At 54.0% G+C, this 21,856-nt stretch overlaps 2 protein-coding genes across 4 annotated transcripts in view; one reads left to right on the plus strand and one right to left on the minus strand.

Annotated features, from left to right (window-relative positions):
- The first annotated feature begins 2,023 nt into the window (after positions 1-2,023).
- Positions 2,024-3,263, plus strand: LOC119112942 (cuticle protein 1). The gene is made up of 2 exons (XM_037237248.1): positions 2,024-2,066; positions 2,587-3,263. The coding sequence occupies exons 1-2, from the start codon at positions 2,055-2,057 to the stop codon at positions 2,884-2,886; spliced, it is 312 nt and encodes a 103-aa protein (XP_037093143.1). The 5' UTR covers positions 2,024-2,054; the 3' UTR covers positions 2,887-3,263.
- A 1,144-nt stretch (positions 3,264-4,407) lies between these two features.
- Positions 4,408-21,856, minus strand: part of LOC119112117 (transcription factor collier) — a 59,623-nt gene continuing 42,174 nt past the window's right edge. For 2 of the 3 annotated variants that reach the window (XM_037236144.1, XM_037236146.1), the window contains exons 7-14: positions 17,056-17,137; positions 15,130-15,247; positions 8,290-8,438; positions 7,809-7,935; positions 6,969-7,104; positions 6,446-6,591; positions 5,614-5,760; positions 4,408-5,179 (exon numbers count right to left, since the gene is read on the minus strand). In XM_037236144.1, the coding sequence (XP_037092039.1) occupies positions 5,079-5,179; positions 5,614-5,760; positions 6,446-6,591; positions 6,969-7,104; positions 7,809-7,935; positions 8,290-8,438; positions 15,130-15,247; positions 17,056-17,137 (1,006 nt within the window). In that variant the 3' untranslated portion in view covers positions 4,408-5,078. The remainder of the gene's footprint in view (positions 5,180-5,613; positions 5,761-6,445; positions 6,592-6,968; positions 7,105-7,808; positions 7,936-8,289; positions 8,439-15,129; positions 15,248-17,055; positions 17,138-21,856) is intronic. The other variant, XM_037236145.1, reaches the window with a different exon arrangement.

The following is a 21,856-nucleotide window of genomic DNA, read 5'->3' on the forward strand; positions in this document are numbered from 1 at the left end:
GGAGACCTTCTGACCCGCGCAGCTGACCCTGGATCTATGTAGGAACTCTCATTGATGCAACAGCATTCCTGATCGCTGCATGTGGTCAAATAATTCCCACATAGACTCCAGTTCGGCGTAATGAGCCCGTGCTGGGCCCGCCGTTTAGTACTGGAGGCCCTCACAGACACAGGGCTCTTTCATTGCCTGAATGGGAGCAGTCATCATAAGTTGACATGCTTGCTTTCATTGCCAGGGGGCCCTAACCAGCGTAAGAGGCTTCTGTCATTCGGGCTCCCGTGTCCGTCCCCGTTGAACAAATATTCCCCTGACCGATTCGAGGCCCCATGTTGACACAAAATGCCATGTTAGGCACTGTGGGCCCCTTAACGATACAGGAGCCTGACCGATGTAAATCACGAGCCTGGCCTTGTTCCTACTTGGAAAACTGACCCCAGATATCAGACCACACGGAGCCGATTGTTCGTTGTTGGTGACCTCTGGCCTAAATAGAGGATCGCTTTGTCTCAGGCGAGCCTGTTGGGGCAAGAGATTCTCTTGCTGACATTTGAGATCCCGGCCCCAAGGGCGGGAGTCTTTAATGTAATCTACAATCATCACTTCCCACCCCTCAGTCTTCCAATCGGGCCCTTGGTCTTTGGTCTCGAGACCACTCGGTCCCTCTTCGGGTCTCCTTAAACAGCGTTCCGGCTTGAGGCCACTTGCTGCCGCAGGACCTCCGGTAGGCGCCGTGGCGCCTCATCGACACAGGAGCCCCCCGTTGTGTTAGGGACTCCGAACATCGCTAATTGCGGGCCCCGGCCTCGTTCCTGTTTGGGGAATGGGTTTTTCAAGGGCTCATATGGGCATAGAGCCGACCGTTCGCTGTTCGTGGTCTCTATCCGACTTAGACATACGCATTGTCTAAGGGGTTCCTCAAACCATAGGGGCCCATAGGACCCATAGGTGCCACGGCCAACTGTGACGGTCGGTGCATCATCACGGCCAACTGTGACGGTCGGTGCGTCATCACGGCCAACTGTGACGGTCGGTGCATCATCACGGCCAACTGTGACGGCCGGTGCATTGCTACCCCTGGGACTGTCTGAGACGATATGGCACTAGCGTTGTTTTCATCGCAAATGGCTTTGGCTTTCCGCATCTTAAGGCGGCAAATGTGTTGGAAATAATTCTTATTATTAACAATGCATCACTCAGTTCGGCGGCAATGACGTGCTGAATAGGGCCGTCAGACTCATTACCAAAAACAACAACGAAAACAACAACGTCGGTGTGAGCAAACCTCAGGCAAAGCTTCTCAGATTCTGAAGACGCAGGTATGCTTCCATGCGGAAATGGACATCAACTATGGAGGACATCGGAGTATCTCAGATACCAGTTTGTTTCCATACGGATATCGCCGAGTGGGCCGCTCCCGCAGCTGCGGAGACGAAGACGTCGTCTGAGGCCTACGCACGGGAACCGGCGCCGGCGCGCGCTTTCGGAACATCAAATGTCCTCCCGATTGAGATGCATCTCAACATCAACCTGCATTGGAAAATGTCAAGATGTAACCCTTCACAAACGTTCACGTTTCACCGCTATAGATCTCCTACATTTCGACCGAAAATGCTTCCAACTCCAGCAGTCCCCAAGCTGTGTCGCATGATCACTGTTTGCAAGACAAATGACATTTTGACGCCAACTAACTGAAGTGGCCGATGATGACTTCTATGGTTTACATTCATTGCGAACCACTATCCTATATCGACCGATGGATAACGATTAGTTTGCTTAGACACCCTTGTGCAATGTTTACAGCATTAACAGCCCCAATTAATATGCAAGGCTTAGCCCGTCGCTGCCTGCCGTATGGTTCCCTGAGGCTGCCCTGGACCAATTGGTTGTCTGTGTGGCGAGTTTCGATGCTCGCCGCCTGGCCTCTGGCGCCTACATAGCTGACGGTGCTGCGCGCTGAATTCCAATGACACATGACATTGGCTGGCGGCCGCTATATAAGACGCCACGTGCGAAGAGGCGGACATCCTTCCATTGGGCTCCACTCAGCTGACACCATGCAGTCTCTGGTAAGTCAGCTGGAACGAACAACGGGAAACAACTCTAGGCTAAGGATGCGTTTTATTGCTTGTTGGCAAATGCCGTTATATAGTGGGAAGTTCTAAAAAGATCGGATAATGTGGCTTTTCAGACGCTGTATAGCCCATATTTCTGTTCTTGAAGTGGCCAAGTCTACCTTTAGATGACCATACATAACTGAAGTGAGCTCGAGAACTAGCGCTTGGTGTGTGCCACTTGAGTAACTTATTCATTGCAATGTGTGTTGCTCAATGAACAGGACTACGCACGAAAAAATAGGTGTGAAATTTCACACCTATTTTCAAGACACTACCGTTCCTTTACTCCCCTACTCCTTCCATGTTTGTATCATCGACTGTGAGGCACAAGGTACCCGGAAGTCTGCTGAAGGTCTCCAGGAACAGTAAGGTTGTGTTTTATAGAAACCACACCTCCTCCCTTTCAATCAAATGCATGGCTTTCCACTCCTGCTGCCTGGTGACCGCGCTCACTGTCACCTCCGGTCCGCAGGTCACCTTCGCCGTGCTGATCGCCGCTTGCGCGGCCCAGGTGCAGTACCCGGCCGGCGTATCGCCCGCCGCCTGCCCCAACTACCCGTACTGCGGCGACGACGCCAACACGCTGGCCGCCCTCAACCTGGCCCGCCTGGCGCCGTCTGGCGCGCCGCTGGCCCGCGAGTACCCGGCCGGTCTGGCGCCGGCCGCCTGCCCCAACTTCCCCTACTGCAACAACGCCGTGCTGCCCCAGTACACGGGCCAATACCCGGCCGGCGTCAGTGCTGCCGCCTGCCCCGGCTACCCGTACTGCTAGTGCTGAACACGCCCGCTGCGCACCGCTGCAGAAGTGGTAGGCTGGAGCGGCCGCCGGCCCGTTGGAGGTGAATGGAGGAGCTGTGAACACTTGCCAGTTGGTGAGACTGGAGCTGTGTACACTGGTCAGTCGCTGAGTGCTGACTGAAGCTGCGTGCACTGGCTAGTCCGCCAGAGCCCTTTGGAGGAAGGCGAGGCGATCGAGTCTCGTCACCGCGTTTTGTCCACCGCCGGACAGCCGAACGCCGCCATCTTTCTTGTCACGATGTTTCACCAATGTTTGGCAGCGATTAACTGTGCTGAGTGATGTTCGGACGCCTTGGATATGATGGATGGTGTTTATTTTTCTACAGACGTACAATACAGTCGTGAAAATGCTCTGTGCCTTTGGATTAGTGCCAGCGGCTGATGTACCTGACGTACCAACCAGCTTCATAAACTCAGGGGTGACGCTTGGGTCAAAGCCTTCATTCTTGTGAATTGGAACGCTGAGGAGAAACTTGCCATCACGGTTAGGTGCATCTTGCAGAGCCATTGGTGGCAGTTGGGTGTCACGGACACGTGCGTAAAAGCGCGTTACATACGCCGACTAACGGCAGCGGCATGGCTCCGTGACGTGACAAGCTCGGAGCTGGCGTCAGGCCATCTCCCATATGACAGTAGCGGCGGTGGGCTTAAATTAGCCTGTGGCCTAGTTCGATGTCCGATATGCCTCTATGCCCGACATTAAGTCTATATAAATATCTGATATTCAGTCGCCCACTCTTGAGCAGCAGACACCTGCGTACGCATGCGATTTATAGACACGTGACCTGGCCAAGTCGTTACAGTCGTCCCAATGACCGCAGTTTGGTTGTCGTTGTTGTTTCATTTACCGCATCTGCTCCTTGGTCAGTGGCTACTCGGCGTGTTTATTCTCAGACTGGCTGACTGCAGTCTGGCCTACGACCCTCAGACTGGCTGGCTGCAGCCAGGCTACGACCCTCAGACGAGCTGACTGCAATCTGGCCTACGACCCTCAGACTGGTTGGCTGCAGTCTGGCTTACGACCTTCAGACTGGCCGACTGCAGTCCGGCCTACGACCCTCAGATTGGCTGACTGCAGTCCGGCCTACGACCCTCAGACTGGCTGACTGCAGTCTGGCCTACACCCCGAGAACCTCCCATTACACGTGTAGACACGTCGAGAGCCACCGGCCGTGAGGTTATGGCTCCCCCAACTCGCCTTGTACGGGTAGCTGAATGCCTTGCAATGTCATCGGCTAGTTTGGCGTGTTCCTCCGTCCTTAAGAAGGAGGAACCGACGAACCGGAGGAGGACCGATGTACAGGAGGAGGACCGACTGAACAGGAGGATCGACCAAGCTAAAGCCCGAACAATTCGGAGCTGTTCCGTGTAGGTGTTTTGCTGAGCGCTGGCATGTTCCATATCCAGGCAGGATGTTCATGGAAAGCGTAACAGAATCGCCTGTGTGACAGTGGAATGAAATGCAGTGGTCTGCTAAAGACGGGAAAAAGACCAGTTCTGATATTGCACGTATATATGTACACCGTACAACACACGCATATATGAAACGGAGCAATGTTGATGATTCGCGGTGGTCACGAGACCGCTGACCACCGCCTACGTTACGACATTCAAGAAGTCAGACATACAACTCAGGCAGCTGACAAGAAGCACAAGTAGAGTGACTAGATTATAACTGACATAGTATGGCACATGTTCCGTTTCCTGTATGTCCGTGCGAGAGTGCCTCTCAGGCACAGCTCGTTGATTGAGTATGATATGTTTGCACCAGTCCTGACTGATCTGGCGGCGAGCTCCTGCCAAAATATCTAATAATATCGCGTTCAAGCCATGCGGCACCACGTGCCGGCACGGTCCAATGGTAGTGACAAACAGTAAACGAACATCACAAAATATCGACGACCGAAATGTGGTACTGAAGGCTGACGGAAGCCAGAGAACGCCAACGGCTGTCTTGTCACGTATTCATCAGCACATCGTAGCGAATTAATATCACTGACAAGAAATAGGAAACATACTAAAGCTCAAAATCCGCCGCCCACTTCCGCCGCGCCGTCCGCCATTCTCCTTCCACGCATGCTGCACACCTGTGTCCCGTCGCAGTCCCCGGCGGTGTTTTGGTGTAGTGTCAATAGTTCATATTACCACACATAGATGTCTCTAGTATCATTTTGACGTCAGCGATGCATATGGCTGTCCGCCGCCGGCAGCAGACAGTGCAAATGCGTTCATGGTAGCGAACGGCGATGACATGATTCCTCCCATGCCTGAAAAGACCATAATTCAGTCAGTCAGACATATACCAAGTATCAAAGTTCACGTAACGGTGCTGAGCAAGACAGATTTTTGGTATTCTTTCACATTTGCAGTGCTGAGGATGAAATGAAACGAAAACCAAACGAACACCCAGGAGACGCCCCATTGCCTGATCAGACACCGAAACTGCGAACCAAACTATTGAACATTGAATCTAAGCAGTTCGAACAGAACAGCGAGCACTTCTCGCAGACTCGGGAGAGCCAGTTGGGTAGACACCTTAGTGCCAAACGGTATGTATTTAGCCTTCCTAAGAACCAATCAACATGTAGACACAGACTTTTTCATGTAAAACCGTGGCATGCACCGCGACTTCCACCGCCGAAGAAATCCCTGCTCACACAACGCCTCCCGCCTTGACCATCCCTTGCCGCCCCGCACGTACCCATGTTTGAGAACTGCGCCGCTGCCGAGCCGTAGCCGTTCATGTAGGAGGCGTGCGAGTTGGCGTTGGGCGTCGGCGTGCTCGAGTATCCGCGGGGCGAAGCGCTGCTGCTCTGACCTCGGCCGTACTCGTCTGCGAACCCACCACCTGTTGTCAGTCAGTCCGGAGCGTAGCCGAGAAGGGGCGGCGGGAAGGCCGGACCGGCTGACTCGGCGGTCCGGCTCCCAGCAGCTTGTCTGGCAACACTGACGGGTTGCGCGGGTAATTGCGGCGATACAACCCTATGCGGTGGTTTTAAAGAGGCAAAAACATATTTTTGAGATATTTCGCCCGGTAACCACCGTACGTTGGCGGGTCTATCCCCTCGCCACTGTTCGTCGGCGACCTTCTAATCACTGTCCGTTCACGGTTTTACCTTCTTATCCCCCATTTGGCAGGCTCTCCTTCTGATCGTCGTCTATTGCCGAGCTCGCTTCTGACCACTTTCCGTTGGCGGGCTCACTTTCTGACCGCTGTCCGTTGGCGGGCTCACCTTCTGACCGCTGCCTGTTGGCGAGCTCACCTTCTGACCACTGTCTGTTGGCGAGTTTACCTTCTGACCACTGTCCGTTGGCGAGCTCACCTTATGACCGCTGTCCATTGGCGAGCTCACCTTCCGACCACTGTCTGTTGGCGAGTTTACTTTCTGACCACTGTCTGTTGGCGAGTTCACCTTCTGACAACTGTCCACCGGCGAGCTCACCTTCTGACCACTGTCCGTTGGCGAATTTACCTTCTGGCCACTGTCTGTTGGCGAGTTCACCTTCTGACGACAGTCCACCGGCGAGCTCACCTTCTGACCACTGTCCGTTGGCGGCGTCCGCCTGCACGCTGACAGCCAGCTGGCCGGCGTACGTGTTGAAGCCGGACATGGGAGACGCCTGGTTCATGGCTGGCGAGCGGGGAGCCGGCAGCGATAGCTGGTTGTTCCGCGGCATGCTGGAACGGCGCACACGGGCTGTTATCCCTCGGTCGTAGCCGCAGGGAGGGCCCAGCGCCCAAACCGTCGATGCTAACACGGAAGTATTTTACGGACTGCAGTTGATCGCTGCACGCGTCTCACTGCCGGCGGGCCAGCGAGTGACATGTCACAACTGACAGGCTGGTCACGTGAGCCAGAAGGAGAGCAGGTCAGCGGACGACATCCTGACAAAGTCATAGTTCGTAGCGAAAACCGTACGGCGCAAGGACATTCCCAGTGCCGTTCCTCCGTCAGAACGCACCTCTTCAGGAGGGCTGTGCCGGTCAACTGAGACTAGCGCATGCCCCTCCCGCGCTGCGCCGGTCAGCGTCGCCGCGCGAGGACCGCTGCTCACCTGTAGAGCGCCTCGGCCAGGTCGGCGGCTCGCTTTAGGATGATCTCCTTGGGGAGCCGCTCCGGGTCGCCCGGGTGGCGCGGTACCAGCTTCTGCAGCCGCTGGAAGCCGTAGTCGATGGTCGGCTCCGTCAGCGCTGCCGGGCGCACGGGCGTTGTCAGAGCCGGGGGGAGGTAGAGCAAAGTGTGTCAGAGTCGGGGAGGCAGAGCGAGGCGTGTCAGAGCCGGGGTTGTACAGTGAGGTGTGACGGAGCCGGGGGAAGCGAAGCGAGGCGTGTCAGAGCCGGGGCCGGGCGGGGGGAGGGTGGTCGGAGCGATGCGTATCAGAGGCCAAGCCGGAGGGGAGGGTCAGAGACGGGCCGCAGGAGGGTTCGGAGCGGGGCACGTCGCGATGCGACCGACCCACTCACGGTGACACTGCTTACTGGATCTTTTTATGCTGTTTCGGTATGCGTGCAATATATTAGATGCAAACCCTTTGGTAAGCCGAAATATACTATCGCGAATGTGACCAGCAAATGGAGGTCCGCATGGAGATAAGCGCAAATCGCACCATCATGTTCCGGCAGTTGTATTGGGCGCAAGCACGGTCTCAAGGCTTGACGCATAATTTATGCTGCTGCTGCTAGTCGTAGCCCGGAACGAACAGACTGTAGGGATGCCGACACTTACATGCGAACCCAGCACACTGCACGGAGTCTGATGCTTGGTTCCTTCGTGTCGTGCCCCAGCATATCCCAAACGTGAGTTGCCAGCAACAGCGACGAGTCCCCCCATCTCCTCCCTGTCCCTGGTCCTAGTCCCAGCCCGTGGGCTCCGTGGCGGCTGACGCTTCACTCACAGACGTAGACGAAGCGGCCGGGCGCGCCGCGGCAGAACTGTTTTGATTTGTAGCTGAGCGTGACCTCGACGACTCCAGGGATGTGACGCGGAGGCGTCTGCACCCGGATGGCGTGCGACGTGATGAGCTGGCGGGCACAGGCGCAGGTCACACACGTACGGGTTACACGCACAGGTCTGTCAGGTCAGCAGGCTACTTAGGTCAGGTTTCTGGGATTTATGTTAAGGATGTTATCATTGCATTGATGCCAAGCGAACGATCATACAACATAGCTGTAGCAGTTTTTAAATGGACGAAAAAACAGTTCCTCAGAATTTGCGATGGCAAAATTGTAATACACCTACCAAATGAAAAGAGGAGTACTTAGTGATGATAAATTACAGTCCACGAAGCCGATTCGATCTTAGATTTAGGAAATGGTGTGTTAAGCCAACGGTCGTTGTGGGAGAAAAGGAGCGCCACCATTCTGGGCCCTACATACCTCGCTCCAGACGAGCATCGTGCCGAAGACAATCTGGAGGCCGTCAAAGAAGTTGTCGCCGATGATGATCACCGTTGAGCCGCCTGTCGTCCAGCCCTCGCTGGGACTGATAGCTTTTATGCACGGCGTCGCCGGCGGAGACAGAAAACCTGAAGTTGTATGTTTTGTCGTTAGATGGCAGCAAAACGAAAGTCGGTCGGACACAGCTGGAGCAGCAGCTAGATCTGGAATGTCTTTGATCGGACGCAGCCAGGCAAAATGGGGCAGATTTCCTCCGGCTTCGCACTGCAACGCGCATCACACATTTTAAAGAAATGTGTTGGCAACACCAAAGAGATTTATCAATTCGGCCAATTTGGGCAAAATGAGCAAATCGTACAATAGCGTATCTGGTAGGCGCACGCAGCTTCAGCATGCCATGTAGGTACCTGCATAAGGTAAATAATCAGTAATGCTCATTCTCCATTACAGTGAAAGGCCGATCGCAAAATGCGCATATAATTATAAGCTACGATAGAGTCCAAGGTCGCTCGTGAACAGGAGATCGATACGCCTGGACGTACCACGAGGCAACATTCCTGAGCTTGTCTGCTTCAACCTTTACTAGCAAATGTGAGATCCATTGATAAATATGAAGTGGTAGCATTGTGAAGCAAGCATCAAAGCTCACACGCACAATTTCTGTAAGGTGCATAATATACAGACGACAGCGGCAAAGAAGGTCACCGGCCAGTGCCTGAGACCGACTGTTCGCTGTGGCACGGGTATTTTGGGAGTGTCCCACATGTAGGGTGGCCTGGGGCTCATCCGCAGTGGTTGGTTTATAAACAAAAATTGACAAATTTTGGCTGCCCACACACTTCCCAAGCATATCGTTGAAGCAGGTGATTCCAAAACGGTCAATTAATTGGACTTGACATGATAAAATCTTAAGTCAATGATCACTAGGAACGGATATTCGACATCAATAACTCGTTGAAGTTTCAGGCCAGACCACGGGAGTAAAATGATTGTGCTCTCTGAATCGTATTGCGAGCTGACTCAATGCAGTGACCGGCATGACAAAAATTGATTGTTTTCCCGCTAGCTACGTTCACTCAAGATTTGTGATCTTGGTTACGGCAGGTGCTCAATCTTGACTGCCTTCATTTCTGTGTTATGATAAGGTGTCACTCAAGCTTGCAAAGTTTTTTTAACGTTATGCAATATCGCTGTGAAACCACTTTTTGTTGAATAATAGTCTGTCACAATGATCATTAATGTCAAAGTTATCTATGACACTTGTAGCGTCAAGAGCAGGTGACAAGGCCTGAAGTGGCATGTGACAAGGCCTGAAGTGGCAGGTGTCAAGGCCTGAAGTGGCAGGTGATAAGGCCTGAAGTGGCAAGTGATAAGGCCTGAAGTGGCAGGTGATAAGGCCTGAAGTGGCAGGTGATAAGGCCTGAAGTGGCAGGTGTCAAAGCCTGAAGTGGCAGGTGACAAGGCCTGAAGTGGCAGGTGACAAAGTCTCGGAGACAAAGGTCACAGGTGACAAAGGTGAGGTTTTCACAAAGCTCCTGTACTTGATCGGTTTAGAAAAAGTTCACTAAACCATTGTAAGATGAATGTCGACAAACGGATATGGGCGGTTTATTTCATCAAGCAAGTTAGCTACCGCATTCTTCATCTTATCTATTTCAAAATGCAAACAGAACTGCACCTTCCATTAGCTTCTCTGGCTGCTGTTCCAGGGGAAAGAACAAAAATTAAAGGAAAAAGAAAAAAGTATGTCCCCTTGAAATCAAACTAGTCAAATCCGGTGATGGGGGGCCTTCCCCACCAGGGCGAGCTATGCCAACATTGTGCCTGCCCTAACCAAGGCTTCGGCCGTGTCGTTGAAGACAACCGAGTGTTTTTCATTAAAAGACAGGGACCTAAACCAGGAAATAATTAAACTTCGCACCAAATCTGGAATGCTCACTAATTACGTACGTTGTCCAGTGTATTAGCGAGGAACATTAGCCACATAGATAAGACAGCAGTATTAGCGTTATTCTTCGGAGAAACAGGAGAATAGAGATATAGTACGGTTGATGTTTCGGCAACATGCCTTTCTCGAAACAACGGCCGAAGTGACTGTTCAACAGAAGTAAATTCTGCTATCGCCTCGAGAAAGACATATTGCTGAAATATCAACCTAACTATACCTCTATTCTCCTGTTTTTTTCCGAGGAATAAGACTAATACAACTGTCTTATCTATGCTTACTAACTAGTTTAAACGGAGCCCTAATCGTTCGAATGTCAACTGGCTTATAAAAGACCGGCTATTCCCACTCGGGCGTATTTTTGTTTCACCATATGCCTGTTCGGGATTTTACGTTTGAGGTACTTGATGATAAGATGTCGAATAGCACATGATGACAGACAAAAACCATTCCATAATAAGAGACACCCGCTGTTTCAATAGGACTGTTGTCAAACGAACGGTTTCGCTCCTGTTTACCCCATTTTTGGTGCATGTCAGATTTGGTATTCGATTGCGTCCCTGTCTAATAAATCCGTCGCGAAAGGCCTGCAAGTTCTTTGTGGGATTCTACCAAATATCCCACAACGTTGACCCACGCACATTTGCCCTTCACCCCTCCCTCTCAATCCTCCAACCCCCAACCCCAACCCTATCCCCAACCCAATCCCAGTGATGGATTTAAAAGGAGTGTTCCGCATTTATATAGGGTTTTGAGCTGAAATAGCCATGCTGGAGACCTTCCGGTGCAGCTCACAGCCCCGCTCTTCCTAAGACCTAAACTCTTCTAGTATCTGCACTACACGCCCGCGAAAGTGGTGAGAGTATTTCGGGGCGAATATTTCAGTCCCGTGGCATTCATGACGTCATAATAACATCATTCAAATCTTGTTGTTTCACAAGCCATGCTGCGGTCATGGCCGAGAAAAATATACAAAAGTCGAATTGTTCATATCTGGCGTTCGTGAGTGCGACCTCCAGATATAACGGCTCTCATTTGGCTCCCAATCATTGTTGTGTAAGGTATGATGAGGTAATCAGACAATGACGCACCGAGGCGCATATTTACTAGACATAGAAATTGTGGTATCTTGAGAAGTCTTTTCCACTTAAAAGTATACCAATAGTTATAAGAGAGCTTGTCTCATCACATCAAATGCTTGCCTCAATGTCACCAAGTGTGAAACATTCCCTTAAATCAGCTGCGCTAGCAGGCGGGAGGCGTGGTCGCGCACCCGCTACCCCACTTTCCTCCAACCTTGGTGACCTCAGCACCTTTTGAATGTGTTGCGCGATGTGCTGGGAGCTGTACTCATCAGCCGAGCACCTACTCAGTAACTCCAGCGCCGAGACATGGCCTGGCGCTGGCGCCGAGGGGCCCAGATAGCTCACCTCCGACTTCCTATACGTGACCGCTAAGACGCACTCGAGACTGCGAGGCTGCATTCCTGTCAAGCCTACCAGCCCTAGCGTCCAGCGGCGGCGCCGGCATGCGGCCGTCATCGCGGCTGTGACGTACAAAGCCCTCTGCAATCTTCTTTTACGATTCGTCGCCGGCACCCAAGCCTGTTTACCAGGAAGCCAATGGAGACAATGGGTGCGCCCTCCTGGGATCGGCCAGCCAATCAGAACGCTCCCCAGAGAGTGACGCATCAGCGAGGGGCGACGTTCGCGGCGGCCGACGCCACTGGCGCCCTCTTCAGACGCGGCGACGCGGCGCGCCGGATTGGCACTGGACCCCGGCTGAGCGGTCGCTGCGCTGCCGGTTGGTGGAGCCTATATGCTGCACCGGAGACGACCGGAACACTAATGCCGCTGGGTGACTATGTTGGAGGCAATGTGTTCCGCAGATAAAAAAAAACTTCACGAAAGCATTACTGTGGTGACAATTGGCAAGGTATGATTTGATTCGTGACGAATGCGGGGCCTTTGATGACTGAGATGCTGACCGGCCTTTGCTCGTTTTCGTCTGTTTTCTTTCGTGAGGATCAACAGCATACAGAGGCGTTCGCTACGCGTTTTCCGATCATGAAATTCCCGGGCTTCGCAGTAGCCGCTTTGAAACTCAGGTCACTCGCTTGGTTGGCCACTCGGGCGTCTCAAGCGATGGTGAGTGTGTACATGATCCGCGAAGTGAGACATACGCATTTGCATCGGCAAGAACGAGTGAAATGAAAGGTTTAGACGCCAAAAACATATTACCAATCACGGAACACAGTTCTGGATGCACCTCCCCCAACCCCTGCAAAAATAAAACATTTAACGTCCATTTTCTGCAAGGCATCCTGTTTGTTAGCTGTTGGTGAACAGTTCGCGTTCATTTGAGTCCGTTCGCGACCTCAGCCATCGGCCGGCCAGCTGTTCACGAACAAGCTTGCGGGTGATTGTGTGTTCTCACCGGACAGAGGACAATCTTATTCAATGGATTGAAGTGCGGTTCTCAGCATCAGCCGAAGGTAGAAATTCAGTTCAGCCATGAATCGTTCTGCAGAGGAACCGCAATAACCGCAATAACCTGAACCGCAATAATTCATGCATCCCTCCTAGTTTCTTGAAATGTAATATTATTGAAAAATGTGTTCCTCTCCGGTTTGTTTCTGACCCCAAGAACTGAGGCATCTCCGTCTGATACGCGCCGTGACATTTTTCTTGACGTTTTTTTTTTCTCTCATGCGAAGACTGCTTCGACCTAGATCCTAAGGGATGCGAGCGTCATATGGCCGTGCTCCCATTTATAAAGGAATTTTGGCGCCTGGCGTTGAAACAGGGCCAGTTTAACAAAAATGTGTAGAAGTAGCAATATTTTATTTGTATTTCATACGCAAACTCCACTTCGTTTCAGAAGTACAGCTTTTTGCATTATATTAAAGAAAGGACCAAATTTTGGGCAACTTCAGTCGTCACGCGTCTTTTAATGAAAAGGTGACCGCAGTGGGGCTGCCCTCGTCATATAAGTATGATATGGAACACGGCTTTGATGCTTTGGCAAACTGACCGCCGGCAGTTGTGTGCTTTCTACTCCGGTGTGGTGTCTCGACCAGCATTACTCTACACGGCAGTGGCCGCTATAACCTGTAGACCATCTGCTTGGATATTTGAAGACTTTCCCGAACCAAAGGTTCGAGCAAGTCTTCAAATACCTGCGTTGGACGCTTTGATTATTTGAGATCGCTCTAAATTTGCCGCATAATTTAAAGTATGCGTTCATAACTCGCCGTTATCGAAATCTGCCCAAGAAGTGCCTTTTGACCAGTGGCTCAGCCAAAATTTCCCTACGTTGGGGGGGGGGGGCGCTGGGGGCGGGGGCGGAATTCGGTGAGAGCGCACCCCGTCGGTTTTCAGCTTTTTGTCAGGGGTCATATATGGGGAAAAAAACGTTGGTAAAAGGGGCGCCCCCCCCCCCCCTTCCGTTGACTTAGCCCTCACTGTCAATTCATTGTTCATTGTGTGCCCTGTTGGACAGCAAAATTACCTTTTGTAAATGCACCATGCATCTTAGGTCCTCCCATTAAGTTTGTTGAGTGAATAAGCAAGTTGGTGCTCCAGTCATCGGCATCGTATTCTCGGCCAATCTCTCAAAAATAATGTCCGAAAATATGCGAATGCAGCGACTGGTAATAAAGAAGAATTCCAATGCGGACTGAATCGCACACACTACCTTGAGTTGAGATTTAATTTGAGCCTAATGCTCAGTTAAACTAAATTTGTAATTCTCGTGCAATCTTTAAAGGCTGGCAGTGCAGATTTTTACAGTCTTCAATATCATTAATTTCATCGATCTCTTCTGGCTTTTAGGGCGCGGATCAAAAGCAAAATATCAAATATGAAATAAAACTCCATGGCATGATAGATGCATGGCATGAGCCGTACCTATGCTGTGCTTCCCAGTAAGCTCAGCGCTCGTGTTGCATTCGTGCAGCAATGAGTGATACTTGATGTCTTAGCAACAAGCTGGATGCATCACACTCATTATTCACGAATACCGGATGAATTCTGCACAGCTTGAATGTCTCCTAACATACTCTAACTTTCAGTGTATGCAGAGGCCGCTCATAGGAGAGCAGCAGAACGAAAGGATCGCATTTCCCGCTACGCTCTTTTGTTCCGTCATCTTCGTCTTCCCCACCCGGTGATGGGTGTGGGCGGATGCAGCATCTGGCAGGAGGGGCGCCATGAGATCCCGTGATGTCTCAGCTGTCGCTCCTCTCGTGGCCGCCAAATGGGATAACAAATCACCGACACGGCGGCACCGCACTTTTGTGGGCCGTAAATACTTTTTGTGGACGCGCATCTTAGCAGTGTATCGATACTCTCATCCGTGCGCCTGCGCCAGGCCAAGTGTCGCCGGGGCTCTCCAACACATAGCGGTAAAACGGACGGACATGGGCTCCAGCCCCTGCTTTGCTACCGGCGTCGGCCAGCGGGGACCGGTGACGTCAGGGGCGCCGGCCAGCGGGGACCGGTGACGTCAGAGGCGCCGGCCAACGGGGACCGTTGATGTCAGAGGCGCCGGCCAGCAGGGACCGGGGACGTCAGAGGCGTCGGCCAGCGGACCGGTGACGTCAGAGGTGCCGGCCAGCGGGGACCGGTGACGTCAGAGGCGCCGGCCAACGGGGACCGGTGATGTCAGAGGCGCCGGCCAGCGGGGACCGGTGACGTCAGAGGCGCCGGCCAACGGGGACCGGTGATGTCAGAGGCGCCGGCCAGCGGGGACCGGTGACGTCAGAGGCGCCGGCCAGCGGGGATTGGTGACGTCGGGGGCGCCGGCCAGCGGGGACTAGCGTCAGAGGCGCCGGCCAGCGGGAACCGGTGACGTCAGAGGCGCCGGTCACTCACCGTCGGTGGGGTCGAGTCGCTTGGCCCTGCGACCGTGCTTGCTGTTGTTGTGCACGAACATGTTGTCGGAGACGGCTAGCAGGGGGCCGGACACGTCTACCGTCGGCCCGATCACCACCTGGCGAGGTGCAGGGGCAGCTGGGTCACCAGGTCACCGCCAGCGGTGCAGCAGCAGGTCATGGGCAGCGGGGTGGCATCAAGGTACAGGCGGTGGTGAAGCACCAAGTCACGAGCAGTGGTGCGGTACCAAGGCACAGACGGTGGTGTGGCATCAAGTTATGGGCGGCGGTGCATCGCTGCATGAGTGCAGCTCACAGTTCAGTTGTTGTCCCTCTCTTCTCCACCGCCACATCTCACCATAACGTTTCTGAATTATCATGAAGGGCCTGATGAACGTTATGGTATAATATTGACTTACACCCCGAATGAAACCTCCAGACGATTTTGCGAAAATTGGTTCTCTGATCATTACAGCAAATGTCACGGAATAGGGGCAGTGTAGGTCCCAAACCTGGGTGCAGTCCGAATTTTCTTAAGTGGGGTGACCTAGCTCAGCTCAGAAGACATCTCGTTGGTTTGTTAATTTTCTGTCAGGGGCCATCGCGGTGAACATGAAAGACACGCTTTTAGGGGAGGGGGGCGCACTCTTCCCCACTCCCTCCCCTGGTAACGCCAGTGTCCTACACAGCACGGACAGTGGAGCGTTGCCATTCGTTAAGCTCTGGCGGTAGGGCTCCACCGTATCCCGCATCGCCGGCGTTGGCCTTTCATCACAAACAACGCACACGAGAAGCTCCATACCACTCGCCCGTACACAGCCAACGCTACACCACCAGCCACAGCGTATGGTACATCACCATATCACGTGGCCGGACGCCCACCATGTCCCATCCATACGTCTGTCATCGCGGGCAGTGGTGCATCGTGGGCTGGTCAGACGCAGACGGAGCCCCGCCAGCCCACATTTGGTGGCGGCAGCCGTCAGTGACGTCATCGCCCGGGGACCGCGGGGACAAGATAAGAGCACCACTGACAGACACCCTCGCCGGGCCAGCGGAAACGCTACAAGCTGTTCAAGAATCCCCGGCTTTGTTTGAACAACATTAAGTTTTTCACCGCAAGGAAATGAGAGCTGGAAATGCGATACGCCAGCCGTCATCGGGTGCACGGGCGTTTGTTTTAGTTCGGGACGCAGCAAGTATTTGACAGCATTGCTAACTGCTCATCATTTTGTCATGTTTAATTTCCCGTTTGAAGTGTTTATTTACGGCAGATGTCGCTCGGTATAAACCGGCCCTGCTCGTGCGGCTGGTGTCCCAGCTCAAGCAACCAGACAGTGGAGGATGTGAACTGACTGGACACACTCTTCGACGCCGCCGTGGCTGGGGTTACGTCATCGGAAGCAAACGCCACCGCAGCCAGCTCGCCCGTGACATGCATTCGCTGCAGAGGTGCATAGCACGTGTAATCACAGACGCCAGCCCCCCTCACCCCCAAACAACCGAGTGCAAAACAACGAGCGGGCGATGCAGCTGGGGCCGGATATACTGTCCGTGCAGACCACAGGATGCAAGTTTGATGAGCCGAAAAACCTCGATATTGTGTTCAAACCCGAGCAGTACCCGAGGTACAAACTTAGCTGTCTCAATATCCAGTAACTGTCTTCGATGTCCCCTGCCCCTCCCCATCCCTTTCTGCTCCCTGTTGTTGACCACACACTAAATTATACGCAGACCCGTGTTTATAAAGCGCAGAAGTCTCTAGACCGCAACAGAAGCCGCCTGACCACACTCAAGTCATTCAAGTCACGGTCATCGCCCCTGAAAACACATCTGGCAAGTTAAAACAGCCCCAAACGATTCTGGCATGGGCCCAGCACTCCAGCAAATGAAAAACCGCCTATTGAGACTTGTCACGAAGCCTTACCTGGAACCTCCTCATGTCTCTTGGGTTCCCTGCATTTTTTAGGCAGTTTTGGTTACACTTCAAGAAGAACTTGAGGAAGAACCTGGAACAGAAGACAGGGATCATTGTGAGGGAGGTATGCATGCTTTAGTATCCTGTATGACACACTCGTGGTGCTATGAGCGGCGCATTCTGGTTGATGACGTCCTCACGGCCTGGCAAACCGCGCATGGCTGTTTCTCGGCTCGCATTCAGGAGGCACGGCAGCTAACAAGCAGTGTGCCAGTGGCCCTGACAAAGCAAGCCGCGTTCCAGTGGCAGTGTCGGCAGCTCATCAGCCGGTAACAGTTGGCGAGCTAACCAGGCTGTGTTCGGCTCGGTTTCAGGTGATTGCGAAGTGAATTGGTACGGTATTCGCATAATCGCGTTCGCCGACGGCCACGTGCAGTGGTATGCTGGTTTGTGACGCCGTGATTTCAGCTGTTTTATGCATCATCAAGACCGTGTCTTCGTTGCTTCTGTGGGTTGCCGCATCACCGCCAAAAATCGGCGCTGCAGAGTGTACATTGCGCTATGGACATCTGACCACGACCGCACATTGTCTGTCATGAAGTAATACCGCCGGCACCTTTGCACCCGCCTCCATGGCTCCTGGTCGTGGTCTCTATTTGCCGATACCCAGATCAGTCTCCAAACCCTCCCACTCTCGCTGATCTCAGACTATTTCTCCGGATCCCCGTTCCTGAACGCCGGTCCCTCCCTCCCCGTCGGGGGATCCCCGTCCCTGACTGCCGATCCCGCCGCCCCCTCCGCCGCTAACTTACAACGGGCGCTTCATTCCAAGTTCAAACAGTTTGACGGGCGGCCGGGGCGCCAGCTCATTCTGGCCAAATGATAAAAATGGCCATGTGTCCCGGGCCGGCGGCATCGCTCCCCGGGTGCTCGTCCCATCCAATTGATGGGATCCACTTGGCGCCGGCGGAACACAGCATCAAACGCCAGTCGCCGATTGAAAACTTCTCAAGTAATGGCTGCCGCCGCCGATCGGCCGCCCCCCCCCCCCCCTCGCCAGAGGACAGCCCGGTAAGAGCTCCTTGGTCGTCTGGCGGCCGGCAGACAATGGTGGGCGACTGGAGGCACCGCGTGTTATTCCGGAGAGGTATCCGGATGACTTGCTGGGTAAGGGGTTTAAGGGGTCGCATGGAGCCAGCCGTCAGCAGAGGAAGAGCCATGTTGGAGTTACTTCTGCTCCAGCAGAAGTACGTGCGAGCTGCGCATGTGCTTACTACATCCACTGAGTTTTAACAAACGGACGACGGACGGACGCAGGTTCGATAAACTGCAGGACATAGACAGATTTGTGGACGGACGGACGAGGGAGAAGGACAGACGAACAGACGGAGGTCCGACAAACCGCAGGACATAGATAGATTTGTGGGCGGACGGACAAGGGAGACGGACGGACGGACGGACGGACGGATGAGCGGACGGACGGACGGACGGACGGACGGACGGACGGACGGACGGGCGGGTGGACGGGCGGACGGAAGGACGGGCGGCGGACGGACGGACGGACGGACGGATGGACGGACGGACGGACGGACGGACGGACGGACGGACGGACGGACGGACGGACGGACGGACGGATGAGCGGACGGACGGACGGACGGGCGGGTGGACGGGCGGACGGAAGGACAGGCCGCAGGACGCAGACAGTCCGTCTGCCGGGCGGTCGGACGGCCGGTGACGGGGCGCCGACGGACGCGCGGCCGCGCCGCGGCCCGCCGGCGCGGCCCGACTTTGATAGGCCGGCCGCTGACAGGCGCTGAGAGGCTGACAGTGTCCAGTCTCCGGTCCGACCGCGGCGCACGGGGGTCAGGCGCCGGCGGAGCCGCGCGCCGACGGCGGACGACCCGCCCGCACGCTGAGGTGCCGCGGCGCATGATAGAGTGCGCTCGGTTTTTGTCGGCCCACTCGCGCGCCCGCCTTGTTAGTGAAAGACATAAACAGAGTCGAGTGCGGACGGGTCGGGTTTCCAGCGAAGATGAACGACCGCCACGTGTATGATAGATGACTATCTGTTGCCGCGGACAGTGTCGATCGGGGATGTTAAGGCAACAGCAGCTGGCCGGCGCGCTGTCCAAACACTGCAGCGTGCGCTGTGTGCGCTGGAGTTGGCTGCTGCGGGCTGGATTTGCTGATCTCCATTGGCTTATTTAACCAGCTCAAGAGTTTGCTTCCCGTGCCTGCCTGGGTTCTTTTGAACTTCATTTGCTCGGCCATCGTTCACACGGGCTGGACCGGTATGAGAGCTAATTCAATATTGAATCAATATTGTGAAACCCTTCCGCCCATGATTGGTACCGCACTGGGCCATTCATTTGACAGAGTCTCTCAATTTAATAGTCTATTACATACTCCGAATTAACTTACTGGCCACGCTTCGAGGGCCAAAGGGCTGCTGCAGAAGGGGAAGAGATTTGATGGATAAATTGAATCATCACCAAATCAAATAGTGGGATGTAATTTCCTAATTGCTGTCGGTGCCGCCCGGCCGCTGCCCGCCGGGCGTAGCGGGGGGCGCCGGCCGGCCGGAGAAGGGGCGAGGGGGGAGGGAGGGGTCCGATTAGTCATCGGGTCCGGCGCCGACCGCCGTCTGCGGGGCCGCCGGGCCGACACCGGCCGCCGCCGCCGCTCTCATTATGCCAATAGGCCACACCATCAGTCAGCGGCTAACAACCGGACGTGGCCCGCGCCGGCCGCCGTCATCTGGCCGGCGTTTGGGCGGCGGTGGAGCGCCCCCCCCCCCCCCTCACCCGCCCTCGGCCGTCGATCGCCGCTCCAGACGCCAAACAAACCCGCCCGCCCCCACCGCACCGCCGCCGTGTCGGTCCGGTGGCCGGGAGACGGCCATGTACGCGGCTCGGTATCCTCGGGTGGCCGCAGCTGGACCGGCCGGAGCTGGACCGGCGCGGCTGGACCAGCTGCAGCTGGACCGGCCGGTGCTGGACCGGCCGCAGCTGGACCGGCCGCAGCTGGACCGGCCGTAGCTGGACAGGCGCAGTTGGACCGGCCGGAGCTGGACAGGCGCAGCTGGACCGGCCACAGCTGGACCGGCGCAGCTGGACCGGCGCAGCTGGACCGGCGCGGCTGGACTGACCGGCTGCGTCCGGTCGCGGCACGGCTCCAGCCAGGTTATGGCCAGCGTGATGCAGCGGCGGTCAACGCTCGGCTGCAATGTCGGGGTCAGGCTGCTGTTCAAAAGACGGGCTGCTGTTCATGAGACATGTCTCGAGATTCAAGCCGGGCTTGAAAATTGTTAAGGAATGGGCTCCGTATCCCTCCTTTTACCCTCTAGTACTTTCCAAAATCCCACTCTTGAGAAGTCACAGTCTGATCACAGATAATTGGCCTCAGAGGCACCAATTTTCATCGAGATTATGCTGGATTGAATGGATTCAGGTGTGCAGAATTTAGACCGTGATTAAATCAGTGTGCGGTCGCCTCGCGGGGTTCTCAAATTGCATGAGGTGCGTGGATGTCGAACCACGCACGACTTGCCAGACAACACGCACCTGCCTGACTTGTGCGTCTTTGAATTTCCGCCTTATGTCCCAGTGGTATTTTCTGAGGAGACCAGATCAGCTGGGAGTGCCCACGTGACATTCCACATCGCATTTTCAGACTTAGTTATTGTACCCAGCACGTAACTAACAGCTCCCTGATGGTACTGATCCATATTCGGTTTGTCCGCGTGTTTTGGACCCGCCCGCTCACATCCGAGGATGAATGGGAGAGAGCCAGCGACACAGCATACATGTCTTCCATGACGGGGCCTCCATGACGGGCCACCCACAGACAAGGATGCCATGTAAGTGATTGCGCCCACTAAAAAGGCTATGGAGCCTTATTTTCCCGAGACAATCAGAAAGTTGGCATTTCCAAAAGTAGTTTTCCAACCCATATAAATCACCACCCTCGAAATATTGACACCTTGGCGCCTTGACTTCAGCCGCAACTTGATGGTCAGAAGAACTGTCACAGTGGAAGCACCGCTATTGGGTAGCTGCCACTGTAGGATCCCGGCTTGCGAGACGGAAGATTGAAAATTTGAAGAATTGTTACGGCAAAAAAGATAACGCTGACAAACCAAATAGCATTCTACATGAATGGAAAGGGCTTCCTGCAACTCTTCATTTACTTGCAGGTAGGGGCCTTCTCTAGAGAAGCAATATATTTATTTTTAGGCACAAACAGAAAATACCTAGTTATAGATCAGTTTCCGTTCAGCCACAACAAATTCCGAATGTCGAAAATATTGCTATTTTTGCATTTTACCGTCAGCCTTGACGCTATAGGCCAAAATTATGTCTTAACGACAGCAATACAATGGCTTTCGACCAACGCCGGGCGGGGCTCACACCGAAGTTGTGCAGTTTTGTTTCGGCACCACTAAAACAAAACAAAAAAGACTTAAACAAAAGGAATCGGGGGCAGTAGCTTGGCGTAGCTTGCTCTCAACATATTTGGCAGTAAAAGGTAAGCCCAATGATCTGAGCAAAAAAAGGGTTTTTGTAAGGCCTAATTCATTTAAGGCTACCATAAGCGCGCGCGTGTCCCGGTCTTCACTTTTAAGTTTTTACTTGTCTTTCACATGCTATTGAGACTACTTTGCCTAATGGAACTTCATGCATTTTGCGTGGAAACTCGGGATGTTAACCCACCTTAAGGAACTGTGCCTCTCTTTAAGGAACTCTTGTATGCACGCCTTCCCCAAACGCACTCAAAACTACGTATGCGACCGCCGCGCTGACGGGCCGTG

The sequence above is a fragment of the Pollicipes pollicipes genome, unplaced genomic scaffold (assembly GCF_011947565.3).
Source record: "Pollicipes pollicipes isolate AB1234 unplaced genomic scaffold, Ppol_2.1 Scaffold_7261;HRSCAF=8764_pilon_pilon_pilon, whole genome shotgun sequence".
NCBI lineage: Eukaryota > Metazoa > Arthropoda > Thecostraca > Pollicipedomorpha > Pollicipedidae > Pollicipes > Pollicipes pollicipes.